Raw genomic sequence first — 19888 nt, forward strand, 5'->3', positions numbered from 1 at the left:
GCAGAAGCCTTCCAATTTGGATGGTCATCGGGTAATATTTAGTGGGAGAAATAGGCCATAATATTTGTGTTAAATAAAACTCAAATGTTCCCTTAGACAGCGAATATTTTTAATCCCGGCGAAATCACAAATAGATGGAAATGTTATATCTAGAGAATGGCTTATATCTCGAGAATGGCTGGACCGATTTTGTCAATTCAGAATGCCCTCTTGGTATATAAGAGTCAAATCTTAACAAATTATATAAAAAGATGTCAATAATGATGTTAATATAGATTTTGTAATATTTTGTGAACTTTTTTTTATTTTTTCATATTTTTATCGCATGCGATTTTTTCAATTTGACTTATAATATTAAAGTGAATATTTTGTAATATTTTTCAACTTACAACACAGGTTGGGGTTATTATTGCATAACCCCAATTATCGTCCGATCCTCACGAAATTTTTCATTAGGGTAGGATAAGGATAAGAAGGGCTAGGCCTATTGTTTTTAAAGATGTCCGCAATATATTTAGGGGTTGAAGTGGACCAACATCTAAAAATGTTCCAGATTTTGCAGCCGTTATAAAGGTCACAAATAGAAACCAATGGCCACGAAATCTTCCATGAAATTGGAGTTTAGGACAACGGGTAGTATGTACCACTACTTTTGTGTGAAAATATACCAACATTTCCATTCTACCGAAACGCTGAAAATAGCTTGCAGGCGAAATCCAAAATATACAAAAGGCTAACATCTGGCTTTTTATGCTGAGTTCGTTGACGAATATAGCCAAATATCGTAGACATGCAAATCATATAGATGAATATAAATTTGGAGATACAGAGGGGCCTCTTGCATTTGGAGATGATCGCAAAATATTTAGGGGTTCAAATGAACTAGAAACAGAAAAATGTTCCTGATTACACAATTGAAACCAATCGGAGCGGAATTTTGTTAAGGGCAGGAAAGAAGTCTAGCATTTTGGATGAACATTGGAATTTTCTGCACGACGGAGCGCGTAAATATTGGACAATTTAGATTATATTTAGCTCCAAAATGGATCACAACTTTCGTGTGAAAATTTTGAATACCTAACAACACGGAGTACATAAAAGTTGGGCAAATGTTCCCCGACAACAAGCTGAGGGCAACATCTAGGAAGGGCTCTATGCCATCATTTTAATAACGAAATCTTGCAAAACGGATTTGGACATAAGATGGCTTCTAATATAGTGTAGTGTTGTAGGGTATCATATGGTCGTCCCCGCATGACTATAGCCTTTGCTTACTTGTTTTTCGATTATTTCGACTCGAGACCTGGATAAGTACTCGCATTAGGGGGAACAGAAAGCCCCATGCCTTTCACACCGGAGACCTGGCTAAGTACTCGGGTCTCCACAATATGGAAAAAAATTCTGGTTACATAAGAGACCCCAGTATTCGGTCAAGACCCTACAAGGACATGTAAGGATACTACGGTAAGATACTTAATAAGTTCTCAAACAAAACACTAAAGGATACTACTGCGGGAGACCTTAATAGGTACTCAAGAAAGACTTTACGGAGATACTACAGCAAGATTCCACAAAGTGTATTCAAGCAAAACGATATAAGTTGAGTTGAGTTTAGGGGTTACGTACGAAACATTTCAAAATTGTTATCAAAGGTTGGTATTTTTATCAAGATTCGGTTTTACCGATATATAACCCGTATGATCGGATGCAAAAAAAAATGTACCCGATATATATAAAATTACCTTCATATGTAAACTTGTAAAAATATCCATCTAACTATTGGTTATATGGTCAAAAATGGCTAAGACGGCGCCACATGTGATAAAGCCAGAGAAACTTTTCTTTAAGTTTTTTTAAAGTCGATGGTGAATAAGCCGACGACGACTTAAACCTTTTAAGAAGAATTCGAAGAAGCATTAATGAAATACTGCGTTCTAGTTGGGAAACCCTTCACCGTATTATAGTATACGCTTTCCAAAATGTCGCCTTACGTGTCCAAATCTCTTTTAGTTCCTAAGATATTACCCTTCGATTGGGGCTGCGGATTTCCCTCTTCGTTAAATCGTTTTTATAAATAGCCAACCTATGCCAGGGGTTTAAGACTTTCACCTCCTCTGTGTGCCTAACGCCGGCTATGCTATACATAGTTTTTCTAAAGATAAAACAACACCATATAATCGATCACAGTTCTTAGTTTTTATAAGTTATCCTTCCTCCTTTGTCCAAAAAGGGTGTTTCTCAAAGAGTTCGAAAATATGTATTTTCTTGTATTACTACGGAGTCAGTAAAAATTACCCCATCATATGACAATTTTTTGGCATTTCCATAAGCTTTGTTTGATACCCATATTGTATCATTTGGTCTCCGATCTGTAATATCAAATATTCGGGCATCCGAGTACAAAAAAAAAATCAGACTAAAAATATCTACACGTGGTTAAATTCCAGTTCAATTACTTGGCCTACGCTCATCGAGCTTCCAGGCTTCAAGAATATTTCTGAATCAGAGATATAAATATGTACTCTAAAGCAGGATGTAGGTGGTTAGTTAAAGTTTGTCACGTAACGAATTTGAAGTTGACTCGTTCTTGGCCTTGCCTTGTACTGCCTTGTACAGACGAAAAGGCTGAAGTTTGAATGTTGAAATTTTGGGTAAAGGTCACTCTTGATCCGAAGGAGTCCTTTGTATTTGAGGAAGCATGGAGCTACAACTCTTAAATTTGGAATGAGGGTTACTGAGTGTATGATATATGTACCAAAGGCTTTATGGAAATTCCCACCATGAGTATACAACAAGTACTAAAATGTACTACATTTGATACCATTTCGTATCATTGAACGGTGTAAGGTAATAGTTTGGGAAGAGTGTACTCATGTTGACGAAAAGTACTAAAGTGTACTTAATTTAGTACAATTTGAAATTAGAGGAACGAATGGAAACGGAATCCTGCAATTTGAAATTAACATAGTGGCGGAATATAGGATTAGGATATGGCAGAAATTTTCGAAATTTGATTAAATTTCTTAAATGATGAGAGAGGCACCAATAAAAGGGAACTGAACCATCCTATCCTCACAAAAGGTCCAGAATTCACAAAAAATTCTCAATATCCTACAAATAAAGACACATGGAATTCCCTGCCAAAGAGGAATAGACATATACAAAAGATGTCATATTAATACAGGACATCAATATGTTCTGTTTTCCAAACCCACTTATTATTATTTCCCAAGCTGTAATTTATTTTTCCCAAATTAATTCAAAGAAACCCCACAAGACACATAGTAATTAAGAATAGTGTTTGCAAGGGTTAAACAATTGTAATCTATCCCACTGTTCTTCATTTATACGGTCAACCTATTTCTGCTCCCCAACTGAAGAAGGACCTATATTAAATGTTAGTAGGTTCGTTTGTTTTGGGCTCCAAACTCCATTACAATGATTTTTTCACTTCACATGAAAAATGCATGCCAGGCGCTACATATGAGTTTATAATGGCAGCCAGAGGACCCACGAACAATAACATCTTCCTTGATGATTCGTTCTTATTCCTTTTTTTTGCTGCCATTCAATTGGAATGGTCTGGTGGTGGTGGTTTGTTGCATGTTGTGCAGAGAAGACATAGATGCCAACATGTGGTTGCTTTGGCAATTTTTGCAAATCGAAAACAACAATCACCACTAGGAGGATGTCGAAAAATCAAAGAGTGACTCCTAATATGAACAATGGCACAGCGCGGGCCAGAGAAGCCAAAAAAAAGCAAAACAAACGAACGAACTTCTAAAAGAGCATCTAATGCATCTACATACCAATGACAGGACCAACAAACACCAAAGCCAATTTCTTTTCAGTCGACAACGCCTACAACAATGATTGCCAAGCCAAAACGAAAAAAGAATCAAAACCAAAAGAAGGAGATGGCAAAAAAAGGAAAACAGCAACTCCAAGTGATGGGCTCTAGGATATCAACACAAAAGCACATTGCAAAGCTTATCTGATGTATGGGAATGCTCTTTTACATGAATGCTTTGTGTGCGTGCATGTGAGGGTGTCCGTGTGATTGGGTGTGCAGATAAATGTGCGGATATGAAATCAGTTGAAGTTGGCTGCAATTGTTCCAGAGCTATGTCCTGTCACCCATAAAACAATTGCTAACTGACCTCAATGTGACACTGCAACGGATGTTGTGAGTAGATCTCCTTTCTGGTGAATATGTGTCCGCATGTGTGTGTGTATCTCTGTGTGTATGTTTTCCTTTCCAGATAGACGTATGCATTACTACTCCATTATAAAGTCCACAGGAATGTTGTGTGTCGAAGTTCCTATATATTTCTTTGCCATTTGTGTCTTTGCCTGTGTCTTCTTCGCCAATGGAGAAATGAAGTCATGAGAATTGAAATCTCTAGCAGTAATTTAAAGAGAAATAAATTTAAGAACACTGACATTTAAAAAGAAATGACAAAAGGTTCGAGTTTCTTATTTTTTCGAAAATTTCTTTTAAGATAATTAAAAACAAGTAAAATATTATCAGTCGGTTTCTCCGACGGATGTATACCCTCAGCCTAGATTTATAATTCACACTGTTGACAATTTATGGAGGTTCCGTATATGACCTAAGTCTGATATAAATATTACAATGTGCCAGAGTTGGACTATACAGGGTGAGATGAAAAAACTGCAACAAAGTCAAACGCCATAATTTTTACATTTTTTTTTTAAATTTTTTGAATGAACGCAAAAAATGTCGGACATAGCATCAAATTTTAGAATAAGTTTAGATTTCATCGAATTGGTCACCTTTGGCACGAATTATGGCCTTCAAACGGCCAATGAAACCGTCTCACGCTGCCCGAATGTTGGTCTGCGGTATTTTGGCCCATTCCCGTCGAAGCGCTTGCTTGAGGTGATCGACACTTTGGTGTTTTTTAGTGCCTACCTTGTTTTCCAAAATACTCCAGACACAATATTCCAAAGGATTGGTATACGGAAATTTTGGTGGACATTGTGTGCTGGAAATGAAGCCAGGAATCTCATTTTGTAAACATTCTTGGGTGGCGCGTGCTGAGTGCGATGGTGCTGAGTCCTGTTTGTTTACAAACTGCTGGACAACGAATGATTTCTCTTCGGAGAAAACCAAATTCGGCAGTCCACCACTTTCGGCCAAGTGAAGCAACTCTTTGGCTCTTTTGAGCCTATTTTCCTTCCGTTGCGGTGTAAGTTATTGTACTTTTTGGAATTTCAATGGCTTTACCCCGAGCGCGTTTTTGCATTATTTGCCGAATGAAATATTGCGATATGTTCGTGTAAACTTGTAAACAATGTAATGAGCTGTCACAGATGTCGGACGAGTGGCTTTAAAAATGACAGCAGTCTGAAGTTGGTTGCAGTTTTTTTTATCTCTGCCTGTATTGACTACTTCCTATATTTCCTACATAAAATATGTTAAAATTTTGGAAAATGTGGAAATATGTGTGAGGTAACAGATATAGCGGGCCGAAGTATACTTTTTTCGTACTCCATTTAATACTGATAAAAATATTGTTTTGAAATTTCGAACATTTATATCCAATTCATGTCAGATTTCTGGATAAGAGATATATCTAAAGAATAGCAAGTTGTAAAGAATCGCCGACTTGTTTTTCAAGTTATGACAGATAAAAATATTGAAAATTATGACTCTTTGTGGATGAGGTAACAGAAGGGGTTGGCAGATAAATCATCTTCGCTCCTGCGTTAGCAAAAATATTTGGATATGTGAAATTTGAAGAGAGTTATATGCTTATTTCGCATTCTTTGGGCGTTTTGGTTTTCAAAGTTTTGAACCTTATGTGGGGTAGGTACCAGTAGAAATTGTCCGATACCTATCATATTTATAACAGGTCTTGTGTTGACGTATATATTGAGATGTAACAAGTTTGAATGAAATCGGATGTTAATTTCCAGTTTTATGAACTTCTCGGTACTCAAAATGTTGAACCTTTGTGGTACCAGAGGGAGTGGACCGGTATATCCCATCTTCACAGCAGATATTGTGTTTGAGGAAATAATGGGATGTGTGAAATATGAAGCGAACCGGATGCTTATTTCGGATTTTATGATCGCTTTTTGTTATTCGAAACTATGGCCCTTTTGTGGGGTAGATACCAGAAGGAATGGTCCGATCTCTACGATCTTTACAACAACTCTTGCGTTGAAACATTTAGATGTGCCAAGTCTGAATGGAATCGGACGTAAATTTTACGGTTTTATGTGCTTCATGGATATTCGAAATGTTGACTCTTTATGGGGGAGGTACCAGAAGTAGTTGACCGATATATTCCATCTTTCCACCGGACCTTGGATGACTAAATATATTGTGATGTGTGTAATTTGAAGATAATCGGACCCTGATATCATATTTTATAAGAATTTTAATTAATCCAAATTTTGACCGTTTGTGGGGGAGGAGAAAAATCTTGACATTTTGTGGGGAGATACCAGTAGGAGTGGACCGATATTGTCCATCTCCGAACTCGATCTAACTTTGATAAAAATATTAAAATGTACCAAGTGCGGATACTCCCTTCGAGAGTCATCGTGCGCTCCAGCCATAGAGACGGACTGATGGACATCGCTAGATCGACTCCAAATGTCCTAATACGGATTTGGTCCAAAGAGACCTAGGGTCTAAAACCGTTATTTCGATGAGGCACGTTTTGGCCGTATCAAATGATATATACCCTCTCTAGCCACAGGGCTGAGGGTATAAAAAAGTAAAGTAACTGAATGACTGACTTAATGATTCATTAACCCCCAAACGAAACGGCTGAATCTAGAATCCTGAAAATATAAGGCTGTTTGTTTTTTTGGAAATTTTTACTAGAACTGTATCAAAAGTTCTAAGAGGTACTAAATATGGTAGCTTTTGAATTTGGCGAATCTGTTGTGCAAGATTGGGTGTATGTTGAATGTTGGACTGATGTAGGAAAAGTACCAAAACGTTCCATATTGAATCATGTGAAAGGTTAGAGTTAAAAACTCAAAATTTAGAATAGGGATCAAGGTCGAGGAGTAGGGTCAATGTAAGGCGGTAGATTTGGCAGTGTATACTCATGTATATGAAAAGTACTAAATTCGAATTTAGAGGAACGGGTGGAGCTGGTATCCTGAAACTTGAAATTAAAATTACTGGCGGAGAGTTGCAGGTAGTACTTGTACAAAAATACTTTGTACAGAATTTGGTACAATTTCGATTTGAGAAAACCGATAAAGCTGGAAAGCTGAAGTTTGAAAATAAGATTAGTATTGCATTGTCGAAATGAGGTATAAACATGGTTTTGGCAATTCGTACTTATGTGTACTAAATTTGGTACAATTTGGATTTGGGCGAACCAATAAAGCTGGTTTCCTGAAAATTGGAAATAAGATTACCGTCGGAGGGTAGGATTGGGATATGGAGGTAGTATTGGAAATTTGTACTTATGTGCAAGAAAGGTACTGAATGGTACTAAATTTGGTATTGCGTGAATGAATACCGCTTGAAATCTTACATTTGGCATTGGGATCCCTGTTTGTGTGTAGGGTTAAAATTTGGAGGTGGTTTTGGTAATACATACTAAATGGTACGAACTTTATTTTTTGAGTAAGGATTGAGTTGGAAGTGTAAAATTTGGCATTACTTGCCGACTTGCTTTGGAAATGTGTATTAAAAATTACGAAAATTACAAAATAGTACTGGCTTTAGTATTTCGTGTAGTGATGGAAATCTGAAATTTTTTTGATGTTATACAGGAGAGACAAACCAACGAGTTTTTCGAAATTCGAACAATACGTATACCATTAGTACTAAAATGTACATTTGGTACTATTTGAAATTATGTGAACTGATAGTGGTAAAAAACTTGAAAACTAGCATTGAATTTCAATTCGTGGAAATAGGATTGACATGAGTAGATTATTTTGAAAAGTTTTAGAACTGTTCTAAATGTTATTAAATTTTGTATAGGTTGTAGGAAAATAGTTATAAATTTCAGTAGATCACTTCGAAATATATATTATTTTTCCGCATACGAAGCAGCGAGCATTTGCTAGTTCCCAATATAAGTGTATATTTGTTATGGGTAGAAATACAAAATATGCATAGTGGTGTCGGGACTTTTGTCCTTTCCTCGCATGCCTTTGCATCTTGTTCGTCCCAAAAATTCCAAAAATTATGACTTTGATAACATGTTAACATTTATTTACGATTGCATTTGCAAATACAAAAAACAATATCTTAAGGATCTTAACTTAGTGAAGTGTGAGTGATTGAGTTCGGATCACAATTTACAATTTATACTTGATGGCACGCAGAATGGGATACTTATCACCGGAGCAGGAGCCACGGAAATCATCATAGGATAAATCGACCAAGGCAACACCACCCAAACCCTTGGCCTTAACGTAGGCAGCCTTGTTGGCAGCGGTATCGGGATCTTCATAACCAACCCATAGACCGTTTTCACCCTTATCATCAGCGGAGCGGTAGGCATAGTTACCGAAACGTTTGGTTGGATCACCAACCTTGCGGAGGGGTTGATCGGCACCCTTCAAATGTTGATTGGCATTGTTGGGCAATTTGCTGCAAACCTCAGGCCAGCTGTAGAGACCATCGATTTGAGTTTGGACGCCAGCGGGACCAGCCTTATCGGTATCAGATACTGGAGGCAAACCGGTCAGACCGGAATCCTTGGTCATTTTCCATGAGCGGCCATAGGAGGCAATACCCACGTTGATCTTGGAGGCGGGGCAATGGTTTTGCAACCAGTATTGGACTTGGAAGTTGACATTTGATTCGGGGTTGCGTTCATTAAGTTCATACAAGGGAGCAGGGAAATCAGCAACTTCGGGGTTACGTTCGGGGGTTTGGAAATCGAAAGCCATCAAATTGACATAGTCCAAGTTGTTGACCAAGGCGGGGACATCATAGAACACTAAAAATAGGAAACATTAAAACGTCTTTTATTTTTACAAATATTTTCATTCTACACTTACATGAAGAGTTCACATTGGGCAACACGGTCAAACCCAACAGATAACCATCGGGACGCAAAGCATTCTTCAATTCACGCACCAAAGCGGTGAAAGCTTCCTTGTGTTCCTCAGCCTTTTCGTCAACAACAAAATCACCGCTGAAGACTTTCTTAATACCCTTCCAGAATTTACCGAAACCGCCATGAACCTTCTTGGGCTTATTCTTGGGGAATTGCCAGGCTACATCGAGGCCATCGAAACCATAGGTTTTAACCAAAGCGTGGGCACTGTTGATGAAGGGAATGCGGGCATTGCTCGACTCCAACAATGTCAAATATTTGTTGCTATCGGGATCGACTTCATCGCGATCACCGCCCACACTCAACAACACCTTCAAATGGGGGAATTTCTTCTTCAAACCGGTAACGGTGCGATACAAACCGGTGCCAACATCCAAATCAAGTTTTTCATTGCTGCTAACCAATTTGTTGCTGGTGGGGTTGATACTAGCATAGCCATACACCAAGTGGGAGCAGAATTGCAAGGCGGGTTCCAATTCGGGCAAAGTCAATTTGGCAAGGCCTGTAAATAAAAAAACAAAATTTTTCGTCATAAATAAGTGTTTAATATGCATGGATTCTCGGAAATGACACATTTTTCACACACACGTTGTGACCTCAATATGTTTATGTCTGTTGATAATTTATTATTTGCTTGTGAATGATAGTTTTTTTATTTATTTTATTATCGCAAATTGCCTGAAATACGAAATTTTTCTCATTCATGCCCAAATAATCAATGAATGACTTCAACATATACTGAACAAAGCACCTTCCGATTTCACTTTTCTAAACATTTCTTGAAGGCTTGTTAGGCTTATCGTCATGGATTTTTAAAAATCTTTCTGAAAAGCCTTAATTGTGAAATTAAATATTTTTTATATTGTGAAGGGCTCGTGTGATGGATTGTGGTATTTTGAAAGATTTTGAGGTGAAAAATTTAAAGGACTTCAATCATGGATTTTAAGACTATTTTTGAAGAGTTTTTAATTGACCTTTATCTAGAATTTTAGAAGAAATTATTTAAACGTGGATTTTAAGACCATTTATTGAAGGACTTTAGAGGTATTTTCCAGACTGTTTAAAATCGATTTTTTTAGTTTATGATAGTGAATTGTAGAACTATTTATTGAAGAAATGTTAAGGACTATATGAATAGTTTAAATGTATATAATTATGAATTTGAAATTATTTATTCAAAGTATTTTGAAAGACTTTTAAATGTGAGTTTTATAAAATTGAGGTCGAGGTCTTTGTTGTTATACCCCACAACACTATGCGTTGAGGGTATTATGAGTTTGATTGGACAAAAAATTATGTAACACCAAAAACAGAAAAAAAATCTACACGTCACAATTATACCTCAATAGGCGCGGAATTTGGCATGGAGTTAGAGTTTAGGACTGGACAGAAGCCGACTAGTTTGGATAGTCTTCTAAAAACAAGTAAGCAAAGGCTATAGTCGTGAGAGGCCGACCATGTGATACCCTTCAACACTACAATATGTTGGAAGTCCCTTTATGTCCAAATCCATTTTTGAAGATTTTGCAAAGATCTGTCTTTTTCTTCAGGCAGGTCAAGTTCGAAGATGAGCTATATCGGTCCATATTCGGTATTTTGATGATTTTTGTCACATTTTTCAATGGAATTGTCTGAAATTCCACACCAGGAGACCCTTGTGAGTGTTTTCCCCCTTAAAAAGAACTATCTATATAAGTCCACGATATTGTATAGCCCCCATATAACGGTAACCCCCGATATTCGGTATTTTTATGATTTTAGCCACATTTTTCAACGGAATAGTCTGAAATTCTACACAAGTAGTTCTTTGTAAGTACTTTACCTCCAGACATAGATTTGTCTATATAGGTCCACAATATCGTATATCCCCCATATATTGGCACCTTCCGATATTCGATATTTTAAAGATTTTAACTAATATTTTTAAGGATTTTTTTTAAATTTTTCTAATTCGTTTTAAATGGTGGACGGTATTCAAAGTTCGGCCGAACTTAGTGCTTTTTTAATTGTTTATACTGAATTCTAAAGATGTAGTGACGAAATTTTAAGATCATTTTGTAGAACTAATAAAAGTTGATTTTTGGCTATTTACTTTTTGACAATATCAGTTTAAATATTTCACCCACTTTTCATATTTTGTTCCATTGTCAATCATCTTCAGTTTTCTCTATAATTTAAACATGAATCGTCTTAAAAACTAACAACGCATGCAAATCATAGAATTATTTTATCTTTTCATTTATAGATCACAAAATATAGGGCTTTAAAATTTGTTTGTTAAAGATTTCTGAATCTTTAATCCTAAATTTCATGACTGGTTGATTGAACAGCTATGTTGTGAAGTTTGTAAGGGTTATTTTAACAATATATTGTAAATGATTTCAAGATCGCTCAACGAATTTGTGTTTTTATGTCATAAGTGTATATATGAAATTCATCATTTTCCATACATTATAGAGGATTTTTCAGGGGCCTGTTCTCTAAACACTTTAGACCCATTATAATATTTTTAATATATTTTGTTCATTTCCACCCCAATGGCTTTTTATTTTAATTATTTGTGGTGCACTTAAAATAAGATATCACCTTAAAATCGAACCACAAATAGACCTCCAGCTATTATTGTTGCCTGGTGACTTAGTCATATTTAAATTGTTATTATAATTCTATTACCTTCCGCTTAATAGCAGTAGCAGCAGCAGCAGTTCTATTCTCAACACGTTTTAATGAAAGTGAACGCTGTGAATGGCAAATGACTCAGAACACACAATTATTTGATCACAAGATCAGATTTTTATGGCTAGAGAACCAGTTTTAGAAAGAACTTAAAAATAATTAACAATAGAGATGTATACATGTAGGAGAGTATGTATGTTTGTAATTAAAAGTGTAACTGTAATATTATTTTGGTTGTAATGAAAAATAATAGTTTGAAAATATAACAAGTAAAAACGGAGCTAAGTTCAGCCGGGCCGAACTTTTTATACCTTACACCATTTGTAAGAAACTTCAAAAATATCAAGAAAATTCCGTCAAAAAACACCGCTCAAATGAAACCCGTTATAGGGGGGCTATATGAAGACGTGGTCCCATATAAGTAATTTGTGTCATAAGCTGTAGCACCCTGAACTTCAAATGGAATTGTTCCGGTAAATAATGTCGCTGAAATCATGAAAATACCGTATATCGGGAGGTACCATTTTATAGGGTCTATACGAAGATGTAGACCTGCATACCAAATGTTTGTTCCAATGGTTGTAGATACCATTAAGATTTCTCAAGACTAAATTTGAAACGATTCCGGTGAATAATGTTGCTGAAATCATTAAAATTCCGAACATCGGAAGGTACAGTTATAGGGGGCTATTTGAAGACATGGACCTGCATACAAAAATTTTTCTCATAGGCTGTAGTACCCATTATGAACTTTAAATATGAAGTTTGAAATAATTCCGGTAAATACTGTCGCTAAAATCATGAATATACCGAATATCGTGAGGTACCGTTTTATGGGGCTATACGAAGACCTGGACCTGAATACAAAAATTTTTGCCATAGACTGTAGTACCCATGACGAACTTTAATTATGGAATTTGAAATAATTCCGGTAAATACTGTCGCTAAAATCATGAAAATACCAAATAGCGGGAGGTACCGTCATATGGTGGCTATACGAAAACGTGGACCGACATGGCCCATTTACGAACTTAAACTGCCTACTGGAAAATTATGCATTTATGCAAAATTATAGCCTTCTGTCTCAATTCGTTCGAAAGATAGTGTGATTGCAACAGACAGGCGGACATCGCTTAATTGTGAATAAATATTTTGTGTCCCATACCATCGCTCGTTACAGTGATACTGGTAGCGTAGCCCGACGTTAAGGAAGTGGACGAAAGAAAACAGCAACATCAGCAAAAATTGTTCGATAAGTAAAGAAGCAACTTGATCGAATCCCGCGTTGCAGTGGCCGAAAAATGGCTCGTGAGGTGAACATATCACAATATTCCATTCGGCAAATATTGAAAAATGAGCTCGGGGTAAAGCCATTGAAATTCCAAAAAGTGCAAAAACTTAGAGCTGCTCCGCTTGGCCAAAAGTGGTGAACTGCCGAATTTGGTTTTCTCCGATGAAAAAACATTTGTTGTCCAGCAGTTTGTAAACAAACAATATGATCGTGTTTATTTGCCAAAGAGGTCAGCTGAAATGTGCACCTTCGGTTGGCCACCAGAACTCAAGTGCCGGCTATGGTGGCATCAGAATAAATGACGAATATTATGGCGAAAATATTCTGGAGGCTGTATTAAAGCCTTGGGCATGCAAACATTTTGGCCCCAGATCTTGGACATTCTAACAGGACTCAGCACCATCGCACTCAGCATGCGTCGCCTAAGAATGGTTGCAAAATGAGGTACTTCGCTTCATTTCAAGCGCACAATGGCCACCAATATCCCCGGATACCAATCCGTTGGACTATTGGGTCTGGAGTATTTTGGAAAGCAAGGTTGGCACTAAAAAATATCAAAGTGTCGATCACCTCAAGCAAGCATTTCGCTGAGAATGGGCCAAAATACCGCAGAGCAACATTCGGGCAGCGTTTTTGAAGGCCATATTTCGTGCCAAAGGTGGCCAATTTGAGCAAATCTAAACTTATTCTAAAATTTGACGCTATATCCGACATGTTTTGCTTTCATTCAATAAACCTTAAAAAATGTAAAAATTATGGCATTTGACTTGGTTGCAGTCTTTTTTATCTCCCCCTGTAGTTGAAATTCATACTGTGAATGCTTTAATATATTTCCTTGAAGTAGGATGTATAAATAATTCTTTCATATCAAATTGAAATTGTTTAAAATATTTACTTTTGTTTTGCTTTCTTACTGTCTTATATGTCTGTCGACCGAACAGTCGCATAACCATATTCAGACAAAGCCTTGTTTTGTGTGTTTGCATTTAGCTACGGACGTAACTAATTATCACTTCGACTCAAATACCCCTGTAAGTGGGATTATATTTTTGCAATTTAATTCTCGGAAGTAAATAAACAAATTTAAATTGAATGCGAAAAAATTGAGTTCAAACACAAGTAGTAACAATAGTGTTTGTTGTCTGTTGTTGTAAAACAATTCGCAACAGACAGACAGAGGCACGTCATCCGAATAATATAAATTATTTTCACTCAACAATGCATCATGAAATGACAACTCTGGATAAAAACATGTTTTCAATAGATTGATTTGTTTAAAATGTATACAGGAGACAGATTGTTGTAATTTTATTAATTAATTAAAAGTGAAATAGCTTAAATATCTTAATTACTTAAATTTCCCACTCTATTAGCCACATCTGTGGGTGCATCAATTTGTTGAATGTACCTCCTGATTTTTATAACCTCCACCATACATAGTATGGAGGGTATATTAGGTTCATCATTCCGTTTGTAACTCGTCAAAGTAATAATTTTAGACCCAACAAAGAATATATATATTCTTAATTAGTGTAAAATTTTAAGACGATTTAGCCCTGTCCGTCCTTCCGTCCGTTCGTCTGTTGTAATCACCCTAGAGTCAAAACGAATTTAGATAGGAAGCTAATATTTTGCACACAATCTTTTGTCCGCAGGCAGGTCAAGTTCGAAGATGGGCCATATCACTCCACGATATCATATAGCTCCCATATAACGGTTCACCCGATATTCGGTACTTTGATGATTGTTGCCAACTTTTCCAATGGAATTATCTGAAAATCCACACAAGGACTTCCTTCTTAGTACTTTACCCCTTGGAAGAGTCTACATAGGTCCACGATATCCGGTATTTTGATGATTTATCGACATTATTCACTGGCATTGTATTTAATTTCGTATTTAGAATTCGTATTGGGTACTAAAGTCTATGACAGGAAATTGCCTAGGCAGGTCCAGTTCTTCGTATAGGCCCCATATGTCGGTATCTGCCTATATTCCATATTTTTATGATTTTAGTGACATTATTCAACAGAATTGCACTGAAAATTGTTTATGTAGGGCCAGGTCTTTATATAGCCCCCATATAACGGTACCTCAATATACTTGGTATTTTGATGACTTCATGGGCATTATTCCCCGGAATTGTTTCAAATTTCATATTTGAAGTTGCTAATGGCTATTACAGTCTATGACTGAAATTTTTCTATGCAAGTCCCTATATTCGGTATTTGGATTATATTAGCATCGTTCTATGCCATATTTTTCTAGATTTGGCAAAAACCCAAAATCCGTTCAGCTGTTTTAGAAATATAAGGGGTCTAACTAACATGGACCAAATTCGTTTCAGGATAGTAGGAGTTGATCTAAGGATGTCCATTCGTCTTGCTGGTTGGTACGCACGATAACTTTCGAAATGAGTATCCGATTTGGTCTACACTTGATACATCGTAATATTATTGTCAAATTTAGATCGAGATCGGAGATGGGAAATAACGGTCCACTCCTTCTGGCACCTCTCCCATAAAAGTTCAAAATTTTCATAGAAAATAATTAGCCTCATAGAACAAGAAAGAATCATCCAGTTTTGTTCAAACTTTTCAAACCCCAATATTTTTGTCAGTGGTGGGCCTGTTACCAAAATTGAATATATTGACCCACTCCATCTAGTACCTCCCCAGCAAGAGGTCAAAATGTTGAATAATTATAACTCGTACAAAATGTAAAATAAGAGTCCGATTGTCTTCGAATTTCACACATCCAAATATTTTTATTCACAAAATATCTGGTTTGAAGATGAGATATATCGGTCCACTCCTTTTGGTTCCTCCCCCACAAAATCTCAAAATTTTGCAATCAGAAAATGCGAAACAATCATCCAATTATCTTCGAAATTCACACATCCGAATATTTGTATTCACAAATTATCTGGTTTGAAGATGGAAATATTTTGGTCCACTCCTTCTGGTACCTCCCCCACAACGGGTCAATATGTTGAATAATTTTATCTCTCATAAAATTCGAATTAAGCAACTGATATTTTCTAAACTTCGCACATTCCCATATTTGTACTAAGAAAAGATCTGTTGTGAATATGATAGATATCGGTCCATCTCTTCTGGTACCTCCCCCACAAAGGTACCAATTGTCAGTATTTATATATCTAATAACATAACGGCAATCCTTTTCAAGCTTAGTATATATAAATATCTCTCTCAACAAGGAATCTGATGTGTGGCACCATCACCACAAAAGTTGAACATTTTGATTATCATTTATTGGCCCATATCTTCCCCCATAAAGGGTCAACGGTTGGAATAACCATAACGCAAAGCTGAGGGTATACATCTGTCGGCAAAACCGACTTTTTTTATAAACGTTATGGTCTATTTCAACCTAAAATTATTTGATGACCCGAAATTGGTAGGCTTCTGCTCAGCTCTAAATTCCCATTCCGGCGATTGGTCTATAATTGTGACCCCTGTTTTTGGTCCACGTCAACCCCTTAAATATTTTTCGATCATTTCCCCCAACAATAGGCTTTTAATCTGATCTTAGCCTAACCTCAGGGCAAAATTTCTTGATGACCATCTAAATTGATAGGCTTCTGCTCAGCCCCATTCAAAAGTCCGTTGATTGGTCTATAATTGTGACCTCTAGAGCAACCACAAAATCAAGATTTTTTGGTCTCTAATTGTCAATTCTAGAGCAAACTGAAAATCTGAAGATCGAAACATAATTTCGACCTGTAGCGTAATTACAAATTTACATGGACAAACGGATGAACACACATAGCTATTTCGATTCAGCTCGGCGAGATAGGAAGATCCATATATAGTTTCCAATGTCTTGGACAAATTATTACGAGGTGTTACATAATTGTTGGCCCAATCAAAGTTGTAGTTCCCCCAAAACATAGTGCTGCAGGGTATAAAAATTAAATCTGTTACGAAAATCTCCCATCCCACGTATAAATAATTGCAATGTTTAATTTGCCTTCTTTTTGAAATCGAAAGTAAAATGTAATTATTTTAGCATCTTTTAATCAATTTTCTTAATAATATTACACACACACATGTTTGTATAAATGTGTATTGTATATTCAAAACAAAAATACTGAACTCGTTCACGATAATCTAATTAGCATAAAACTAAAAGCTTTTAATCTCTTTCCAAGAAACAAGACAGAAGAAAAAAATACCCCTAACATCAACAATCAAAGTTGGCACTTAATAAATCGAACACTTCAGAGATTATGAAATTGTGTCGACAATTTGTGTTTCGAATGATAGAGATAACCTTTGAAGGCACTTCTTTCGAGTACAGAATTAAAAATAATTTTTTTGAACAATTTCTATTGAAATTAAAAATTCTAGAGAAGTCTGAAGAGGAAAAATAAAAAAATAAAACAATCACCCAAAATGGGTACACGTCATGTGTGTGAGGCATTCAAATTGTGTTTTTTTTGGCAAATTCTAATTAGTCAAAAAGACAGAGGGGGCGTAGAGGATCGCAAAACCCCAGGTTAATGAAACCAAACGACAATGAAATGCATTCAACTACTTAGAAACACATTTGTTCTTGAGAACATTGTTGTGAGGCCTTTTTAACACTTCATGTGGAAAAATTATTCAAAAAATTCTCTATTTTTTCACATATTATTTATTATTGCATTTTGTTTTTATTTACCTTCACGGACATAGGAATTGCCATCGTAGTAGCACACCAAATGAGAACTGGGACCGGCATTGGCCAATGTTTGCTGGACAGCGACTGCACCGAACAAGGCACAGAGCAAAATAAATGATTTCATTTTGCCTAAATTTTTTTTCGGGTTTCCGGACACAACAAAACACAATAGATAGGTCTTTACGCACCAAAACTTAAACACGAACTAAAACTGCCAGATCGAGGAACGTCTTAAGTAATGTCGGTTTCAAAAACTGATATTGAACCTCGCCAAATACAAATTTAAACAGAAGCAAACAAAATTTTTGTGTTTTTACTTGATTTTGTTTTTTCGTTGTGTCTCGCAAACCCTCCAAATGTCTCATTTCAGGCGATAGAGTAAAATTGAGAAGCCGACAAAAGCAACAACAACATTAAGTGTAATTTGAAGCCATAAGTGCGGCTTTAAAGCAACAAAAACAAAAAACAATAATAACAACACATGGTGACCAGACACAAGCCGTGAGCATTAACAAATTCATGATAACACATCGCTTTGCACAGATTTATTTATTATTGTTTTTATTTTGTTTTGTGTCTTGTCTGTGTGTTCGCTTTATTTGTTTACTCGTTTTGTGATGTTATTCTTGCTCTCTGAAAGTAGTGTTTTAGTTTTTTTTTTTATTGTTCTTTCAATTGATGACATCAATATTCAAATCTGTTTTTTATTTTTTTTTTTTTTCAGACATACAGTGCACAGTGTTTCGAACTAAGTGAGTAAAAATATCCCTAAGACGTTGAAAAAAGTATTTATGTTTGAAAGAGCTACATTTTTTATATCTTTCACTTTTGAAACATTTGGTTTCAAATTACTTAAATTGAGAGCTTTCGTTAAATGAATGACGATTTATCAGAAACCTTAATAAAATTTAAGATCTTGATGTTGCAAAATGGTCAGGCTTTACCCCATTATTGTTGTTTTTATAAAACAACGTTTGTTTATTAGTGGAGAACGATAGTAATGTTTACCAGGGGCTAAGGCAGGAAATACCTAGGTTTCGGAAAGAGCCACCAATCCTCATCCTCCGAAACCCAGGTATTCCCTGCCTTACCCCCTGGTAAACATTACCATCGTTCACCACTGTACCATCGCTCGTTACCGCGTAGCTCATTACTGCGTAGCGTAACCCGACGTCAAGGAAGTGGACGGAAGAAAACAGCAATATCAGCAGATATGGTTCGAAAAGTAAAGAAGCGACTTGATCGAAATCCGCGTCGCAGTGGCCGAAAAATGGCTCGTGAGCTGAACATGTCGCGATATTCCATTCGGCAAATATTGAAAAATGTGCTCGGAGTAAAGCCATTGAAATTCTAAAAACTGCAAGAACTTACACAGCGGCAAAAAGAAAAGAGACCCAAAAGAGCAAAAGAGTTGCTTCGCTTGGCTGAAAGTGGTGATTTGCCGAATTTGCTTTGCAAAATGACCGTGTTTACTTGCCAACGAGATCAGCCGAAAGTGTGCACCTTCGGTTGGCCACCAGAACTCAAGTGCCGGCCTAATGGTGGTGGGCCACCATAACAGCCGATGGTCGCTCTCCTCTCGTATTTATCGACCGTGGCTTCAGAATAGATGCCGAATATTATCGCGAAAATATTCCGGAAGGTGTATTAAATCCTTGGGCATGCAAAGATTTTGACCGCGGACTTTGGAATTCCAACAGGACAAAGTCAAGAATGGTTACAAAATGAGGTTCCTCGCTTCATTTCCAGCACACAATGGCCTCCAAAATCTACCAATCCGTTGGACTATTGTGTAGGGAGTGTTTTGGAAAGCAAGGTCGGCACTAAAAGATAAGAAAGTGTCAATCAGCTCAAGGAAGCGCAGAGCAACATTCGGGCACAGTGTGACGGTTTGATTGGCGGTTAGAAGGACATAATTCGTGCCATGGGTGACCAATTCAAATAAATCTAAACTTATTCTAAAATGTGATGCTATTTCCGACATTTTTTGCTTTCATTCAATAAAATTAAAAATTTAGGGATATCTGAAATTCGAAGAGATTCTGACGCTTATTTCGTATTTTATGACACATATATTTATTCAGCATTTTGATCCATATATTCCAACTTTACACGAGATCTTGTGGTAATAATAGTGTTGGGATCTGTGAAATTATAGTAGTAG

General features: G+C 36.5%; 1 protein-coding gene across 1 annotated transcript; it reads right to left on the bottom strand.

Annotated features, from left to right (window-relative positions):
- Positions 1-8196: 8196 nt before the first annotated feature.
- On the bottom strand, positions 8197-17944 carry LOC131801859 (chitinase-like protein Idgf4). Its single transcript, XM_059120891.1, has 3 exons — positions 17725-17944; positions 9013-9573; positions 8197-8951 (listed from the first exon to the last, which is right to left on the bottom strand). Exons 1-3 carry the CDS (start codon positions 17846-17848, stop codon positions 8305-8307), a joined length of 1332 nt encoding a protein of 443 aa, XP_058976874.1. The 5' UTR covers positions 17849-17944; the 3' UTR covers positions 8197-8304.
- Between the last annotated feature and the right edge of the window lie 1944 nt (positions 17945-19888).

The sequence above is a fragment of the Musca domestica genome, unplaced genomic scaffold, assembly GCF_030504385.1.
Source record: "Musca domestica strain aabys unplaced genomic scaffold, Musca_domestica.polishedcontigs.V.1.1 18, whole genome shotgun sequence".
NCBI lineage: Eukaryota > Metazoa > Arthropoda > Insecta > Diptera > Muscidae > Musca > Musca domestica.